Source organism: Elephantulus edwardii, unplaced genomic scaffold, assembly GCF_000299155.1.
Source record: "Elephantulus edwardii isolate Elephantulus edwardi_28Jun2011 unplaced genomic scaffold, EleEdw1.0 scaffold00051, whole genome shotgun sequence".
In the NCBI taxonomy this organism is placed as follows: Eukaryota; Metazoa; Chordata; class Mammalia; order Macroscelidea; family Macroscelididae; genus Elephantulus; species Elephantulus edwardii.
Window position 1 is genome coordinate 3,768,155 of NW_006399801.1, and position 8,158 is coordinate 3,776,312.

Below are 8,158 nucleotides of genomic sequence, written 5' to 3' on the forward strand. Positions count from 1 at the left end.
TTCTGGGATTCCTATGATGCGGGTGTTATTTCTTTTGATGGTATCCCACATTATTCTCAAGCTTTCTTTTGTTTACTTCTTTTTGGATTCTGCTGTTTTCTCAGTCAGATCTCTGGTGACAATTCTATCTTCTATTTTACGGATTCTGTTTTCCATCTCTTCTCCTCTATTCGTATGTCCCTCCATCATGTTGACAGCATCAGAAACCTTAGATTTCAAATTCTGGATCACAGTTTCTTGTTTTTCCAATGCCTCTAATGTTTCATTTGTTTTCTCTGAGTCGTTTTGGATTGTTTTTTTGAGCTCCTCCTTATCTTTGCTAGCACTGTTCTACATTTCATCCGGTTTCTTTTTTATCCATTGAAAATATTCAATCATTGTTCTTTTAAATCAGTATCAGAAAGATCCATCAGGCTTTCTGGCTCCAGGAAATCCGTTGCTACTGTGTCTTCTTTGGGGGTTGATATCTTGCTTTGGGCTGGTGGGACAAGTGAAGCACTCTGCTTTCTACGGGCCATTGGTGTGGTAAGTTCTTCGTGTCTGAGGTGGTAGCTGGTTTTTGATTTGACGTCACTGCTCCAGAAGGAGGGTGGGCAGAAACAAGAGTAAATGCGTAGAGGATGCGTGCACACTCCAACGCTCACGTGAGTGGGGAGGGAGGAAGCGCAATGCACGTTGGGAGGGCCTCAGGAGAACCTAAATAATGAAGGAGGAAGTCTGTTTTTCCCTTTCTGGAATAGCTTCACCACTCTTTGGAGATGCTCAGGATCTTCCTATTGTTTGAGTTGGTGGGCCCTATGTACTCAGGCCAGTTTGATTCCCCACGTAACTTAATCCTCTATGGTTCATGAGTATTTTAGGGGCAGTTGATAAATCTTATAGATGTGGCATATTCTGCCCTTGGGCCTAAATGGTTGTGGGGTGTCTGGGTCACAAGCCCCGGCCTGGAACTGCCTCTGCCGTCCTTTGCAGATCTCCCAGTGAAGTCCAAGTTTACAAAGATGGCGTTTCCCCACAGACCTCTGGGAACTGTAGTTGGGACCTGCAGTTGTAGCAGACAGGAAGGCTGGGTCGCAAGCCCCAGCCTGGAACTGCCTCTGCTGTCCTTACAGATTTCCCAGCAAAGATTAAGTTTACAAAGATCTGGTTTTCTGCTTTTTTAAAATGCAACTTAATAACCTACAGTCAAGAGAAAATAGGTGAATGGGACCTTTTAAGAATCAAATCCTTATGCACACAAAAAAACTTGTCCAACAGAGTAAAAAGGAAAGCCACAGACTGGGAAAAAATATTTGCTAATGACATCTGATAAGGGACTCATTTAAAATGTATATAAAACTCCAACACCTCAACAAGAAAAAATGAACAACCCAGTTCCAAGTTGGGCACAGGGTATAAATAGACCCTTGACCAAAGATGACATTCAGATGGCAAACATGAAGAAATATTTAAAATCCCTGGCTTTCAGAGAAATGCAAATAGAAACAACTGTGAGACATCATCTCCAGTTACAATAGCAAAGTTCAGTGAGCATCAGAAAACAAATGCTTGCGCGGTTGTGGAGAGATTAGAACCTTTTTATTCACTGCTGGTGAAAATATAAAATGATGCAGCTAGTATGGAACATGGGCTGGTGCTTTCTCAAAAAGTTTGAAGTGGAAATAACCACTTGGTCCAGCAATTCCAATATTGGAAATGTTCCATAAAGAAGCCAGAACTGCCACCCAAACAGATATATGCACATTCATGTTTATTGCTGTATTGTTCACAATAGCAAAGAGATGGAAGCAACCCAAGTGCCCCTCAATGAATGAACGAATAAGTAGAAAAACTATGGTATATTCACACAATGGAATACTGTGCAACACTGAAAAACAAGGAACGAAAAATATTACTCAATATGGGTAACCCTGGAGGACATTATGCTGAGTGAAATATCTCAGTCACAGAAGGACAAATAACTGCATAACACCACTGTTACAAAAAAGGGCTGACTTAAGGGTATACGAGAAAACGAAGCAAACAGGAGATAAGTAATGAAAGCTGTTCTGGAACAGATGAAGGAAAGAACTGTTAAAAGGATTACGTGATGAGGCATTTATATCTATATGACAACAGCCCAGAATATCTTATAGGTCCATTGCAAAGAGTACTGGAGGGTACTGTAACAGTGCTGTAATGCATGAATATTTTTTTAAAAAAATAAGTAAACTAGGGGAGGTGGTAAAAAGTACAATGAATGAATGAAAATCTAACTTTTCTATAAACTTTGATTAAAATAACAATTGAAAATTTTACATTAAATAAAATGTTACTAATATGAAATAATAAGTTACTTATGTGACTGTCCTTTTGGACAATATTGCCCCTAGACTATAATCTCTATGGGGAATTTAATGATCTTTATTCTTTGTTAGATACCATGATATGCCAGATGTTATTGACTTTCTTGTATTGCGTCAGTTTTATGATGAAGCAAGACAGAGGAATTGGCAGTCTTGTAAGTTTCTATCTGTTGATTTTTATATGCTTAAACATTATTGATGCACTGTTGATTATGCTTAAGAATGTAAATTCTCATAAGAAATATTAAGTAGATTTTGTTTAAGAATTGCTACATTTTCCTGCTTATTGTTTAGTGAATAGTGTTGGTTTTCATTCTCTACTATTATAGAATAATCTACTATGATAGAATAATTATGTTTTGATTAGATTAGACTTTATTCTTTCATATTTACCTATACTTTAATGATGTTTAATTAAGCAGCAGAGCCGTAATATATAAAACTATCCTAGGATCTAAAATAATTACAGAGTTGAATAATAATGGAAAATGCCAGCCTTAAAATCCTCTAGCATACCAAAATAGTTTGCTTCTGCTATCCCAGAGTTAAATTTGATAACTTAAGAAAGCCGTTTCTTTAGGAATAAAATTGCTGCCTTCCTCTAAAATATATTACAAAGAAATTCTCTCTACTTGAAAGATTTTCATGTAGTATGGCAGTGCTTCATATAGAATATTCTTAATAATCTTTGCAGTGATATTATTTGTAGACTAGAAGTAGAGGAAGTTTCTCCTGAGGGGAAGAAAGCATATAGACCCGAACAAATAACAACAACAACAAGCCCACAAGAGTTGGAATATATGAGAATTAAGTTATATAGCTCAGTTCCCCACAGAATTTTAGAGCTTTCCATGTGCAGTTTGTAACCCCATTGAGTTGTGTTAGCTGCCATTGATTGATCTGACACCTCAGTCATGGCAGCTCATGCATAATAGAATGAAATGTGGATTGGATTGTTGTGATCTCTATGGTTTCATTTCCAAAAGTGGATTGCCAAACCTTCTTTTCTAGTCCATCTCAGTTCTGGAAGCACTGCTGAAAGGTACTTAATTTAACATGGAGGCAAACATGGCAAGTCATGTTACATCCTCTCATTTTAATTCTGACTGGTCTCCCACTGCCCCATAATGAAACTTTTATTTTATAGTTTCTGAATGGAGAAGATAGATTTATATTGCTGATAAATAAATACTCTATTTCTGAGAAATATTATTAATAACAATCTTTTAATTTTTTACAAAATCTTAGTTGTTTACAGCTGAAATTTACAGCTGAAGTCAAACCTATGAAGACCTGAATTCTTTATCATCCTTTGTAATAAAGAGAATTTATTTTTTTCCCTGAGAAATTATTGTGTCTTCTGTACAGAAGATTAAACATGAATTTAATTTATATTTTCCACTTACTTGTCACTTTGATCAGTGTGCTACAAAAAGTTGCCTTTGTCCATTTTGATTTTGTCAAGTGTTGGTCTTGGGCTGAAGAAATATTTTTTATGGGGGCAGGTTTCAGAGCTGTTTTTCATAAGGTTCTGTGAGTCACAGGTGACTTAACAGCGCCAAGACACCACCATCACCAAACAAATTTAAGGAAAACAGAGAAGTAAATGATATGATTGCAGCCAGTTGTATTTGTCTTAAATTTAAAACTGACACATAGCTGACCCATAAACAGGTTTTCAGAGATTGTAAGTTGCATGCGAGGAGATTGCACATCTTTCTCCCTCAGAGTTGCTGGTGGACTTGCTGCCAGAATTTAACTGCCTTTGAATTTCTTATGGACTATGACATCAGAGGGTCCTTATATTAATAGCTGTGGCAAAATCATAATGTTCTTTCATATCATTAGTTTATGCCATTCATACTTTATTTAGAAACATTTCATTTTAACATTGAAGTTTTGTTTTGCAACAACCTAAAGATGACACTTCTCTGGCAGTTTAAATCTACCAATGATTCTGTGGGAGAAAGTTAGGCAGTTTCCTCTGGCGCTAGTTATAGTCTTTAGAAACCTGCTAGAGGGAGAGCCATGAGTCAGTTTTGATTCCTTAGCAACAAGATGAGAGTGCCTTATGATCATACTCTTGTCAAGACTATTGTATCTTTTCATCAGTGAAAACCATGCTTAAATAAGGATCTGAAAATATGTAACTCATAGCTCTGGTATTGGATTTTTAAAAATTTACAAACTTTGTTAGAATTCATTGGAAGCGAATCTAGTCAGTAACATTTATGAAGTATTTTATTATTTAATATAATAATATTTAATATGAAGTACTTATTATTTAAGTATTATTTTTCTAGGTTAGAAAATGAAGCTTTATTTTTGACTGGTAGTATTTTCTTTGAGGAAACAACTGTTACTTTACCAGAGACTCATTAGTGCGCTGAGCAGCAACTCAACTTAATGCCCTTCGAGTCAGAACCTATTTGTAGTTGATTTCTAATAGATTACGATTTTTGTTTTGTTTTAGAGAATTTGGGTGATGATTCAAAGGAAGCTGAATGGTCTACAATTGTCCATGTTTCTTTTATAATAATCTATGAAATACTAAAATGCCATCCCTTTTCTAATAGAGGTGTACATTAAATTGAATATAATGGAATAATTGAATATATTTAGAAATCTCTATAACCTAAAAGCTAGTTGACATTTTCTTTTCATATTTTTCTTGGTTTGTCTAGAAATCCTTCTAACATCAGCTTTTCTGCTTTTGTTTTGAAGTGAGGTTGTGAGATATTTAGGTTCTTATATAATTCTTTTAAATAATATGGACACTTTTTAGTCTTGGTTTTTATGATATGATTTTTATACGTGAAAACATTGTCCTAGATGGAGAGATTTACATTGTAATAACTTGAAATCATTGTAATTTTATTCTTCAGGAAATGGTATGGTATTTATATATTTAGTAGACTGACGTTAAAAAAGTATATGCCAGTAGTGTACAGTGATGTAAAAGAGTCATAGATTGTGTTAAGTTTTGTTCTTCATGTTGTAAAATGTAATACAACTTATTTGTGAGTAGATTTCTGGACACTAAACTACTTATAAACCATTTTACTTTGTCATATTTATGGTTATGGCTGTATAACTTTTCTAAATTATATCCTGGGCTATTTGTATTTTATTATAAGACTAGGTAGCACAGAAATAGGGCGTTTTTCATACATAAATGTGCTTTGATTTCTATTTCAACTATATTAAATAAAGTGTTAATGAATGTCTGTAAATGTTACTAAAGTCCTATCAGTAAATGTTAGCAAATACATATCTCAGAGATAATCGTTTCTCTTCTAGGTGATAGATTTCGTTCTATAATTGATGATGCCTGGTGGTTTGGAACAGTGTTAAGTCAAGAGCCATATCAACCACAATATCCTGATAGTCATTTCCAGTGTTACATTGTTAGGTTTGTATAAAAAAACTACTCATCTACCGAATGTTTGATTCGGAAGGTTATATGAATGAGACATTTCAGGTTAAAAACAGCATGATTTAATCTTTTGCCAAGTCATGTTAGTCTGAGCTCTGAAAAGTCTTTTAAGCAGTTTCTGGAGAGTTCCTTTTGCTGTAATTGCTAATATTTTTCTTCCATGGGACTATTCCTGTAACTTCCTAATATTTTTCTTTACCTAGTATTGTCAGAGTCTTAATTCAGAGACAAGTATTTCCTCATTTTTCTTGCAAAAAAATAAAAACAGTCTTTGGATTATGACTAGAAAAAATGAATTTGTGTTCTTACTTAAAATCTCACTTCTACAAATCAGATTAATTTATATGTTTTCTGTCTTTTAGTTTAGTCTTGTGATGCTTACTTGCTTATTTTGCCCCTCTTACAAATTTATCAGACTTTTTCTTATTGGCATATTAGGTGGGACAATACTGAAATTGAAAAACTTAGCCCATGGGACATGGAACCAATTCCTGATAATGGTATGTAAAAATTAATTTTTTTTAAAAATGAAAATATAATATCTTTGTAATAGTCCAGCTTATATTTAAATAATACATGTATATCATACTTGTTTTCTTTGATCAGTATTTTAATATTATAGCACCTATGAACTTTACCAATAGAACACAATTATGTGTGTCTAGTACATTAATTTTGGTCTTTAAATTCAATTGCACTTTAAACTTTTCTGTTTTCCTCATCTTTACCCTAGTACCCATAATCTTCTTTCTAAAAATAGATCAAATTTTAATTTGTCTTGTGGTTTTCATCTACGTATTAGTCATGTATACATATTTGTCATATTGCTTGTCTGTTTCTTTTTTCTGAGAAATAGATGTCTCTGCTCACAAGCCAGCCTTTTTTTTTACTCCTCTCTTTTGCTCCCCCCCCATTTTTTTAAATGAATTTTAATAAATATTTACAGAGATTTTGGATTTCCATTCATTCATTGCTTCACTTTTCTCCCTGCCCACCCCTCCCCACCAGGTTGCTCTTCTCTTTGTAAAGAAAGGGAAAAAAATTACTTCATTGGTATACAGTCTCCCCCCGCCACTTCTTTATGCAACCTTACTTCTGTACTCCTGTGCTAACCATAATACTCAATCATATATTGCCTCTAATCTGTTCTTTCCCTCATCTGTTTCAATAACAAGCCAGCCTTTTGTTCAGTGTTTGCAGTTCCCTGTTCTTTCCAAAGGACCTGACTTTGTTCTAAGTGTTTGTTTTCTTCTTCTACTCAACAGTAGATTTTGAATATGTCTCTATAACCTTAAAACACCTTTTTAATGTATCTATTGAACGATTTAGTCACATATTTCTCTCCTGTGCTAAACTTTCATAAGGAGTAATCTCTCTCTTGATACCATATTTTCCCCACTAATCTTTTAACATTACTAGTTATATATCTGGTTATGTTAGTGGAGCTTTAATACGAACCCAAACCATTTTCTTAAAATAGAGCATAATTAAAGGCACTAACAACAAATAATATTAATTACTGTTTACAGTTCTATAACCTGTTGACATCAAGTCATGTGTAGGTAGGGTTCTGGGATTTCCATTTTTCTCAATATTGACCATGATTTGTTGTGATCTGTTCAGTCAAATAGAAAATTATGACAATTTATGACTAGTGTAAGTGTGGCAAACTACAACAAGAAAGTATATATAAGAATGCTAAACAGAAGGGATGGATAGAATTAAAACTGAAGTTATTCTTCTTCCTGCCTGAATATGTATGCACATACACACTAACTTACTCGCTACTGAGCCCTTCCCCAAAATTACTTAATTTTATTTCTTTAGATTACTTTTAGAAACATTAGTTACAAAAATAGAATATATATTTATATTTGTAAATACATATTTACATGAAGGAAATGCCTTTAATGTGTTACATTTCACACCAGATCTTTTTTTTCAATTTTTTTTATTATTAATTTCAATGAAAAGTTACAGAGACTTTGGGTTTCCATTCATGCATTGTTGCACTTTTCTCCCCTCCCCACCCCAGTACACGCCCCTATTGGAAAAGTAAAAGAAAAATTCTTTCATTGTTTTATAATCACTCCCCCCAGGTCCACTCCACTGTGCAGCCTTTGCTCTGGACTCCTTTCATGACAAAAATACCCAATCATATATCCCTTTTAAACAGTTTTCTCCCTCATCTGTTTCAGTGCCGTATACATTATTCATCCCATCTTTCTCAGTCTCCCCCCAACCCCGATGTCAGTCCTGTTTTACAACAGTGGCACCATGCAGTATCTGTCCTTTTGTGACTGAGATAACTTCACTCAGCATAATGTCCTCCAAGATCACCCATTTTGAATAATATTGCATGAGTTCCTTGTTTTTC

The 8,158-nt window shown here is 34.3% G+C and overlaps 1 protein-coding gene across 1 annotated transcript in view; it reads left to right on the plus strand.

Annotated features, from left to right (window-relative positions):
* BRWD1 (bromodomain and WD repeat domain containing 1) overlaps positions 1–8,158 on the plus strand; it is a 126,156-nt gene that overhangs the window by 79,898 nt on the left and 38,100 nt on the right. The window contains exons 22-24 of the mRNA XM_006886775.1: positions 2,418–2,500; positions 5,646–5,757; positions 6,220–6,281. Coding sequence (XP_006886837.1) covers positions 2,418–2,500; positions 5,646–5,757; positions 6,220–6,281 — 257 coding nt within the window. The remainder of the gene's footprint in view (positions 1–2,417; positions 2,501–5,645; positions 5,758–6,219; positions 6,282–8,158) is intronic.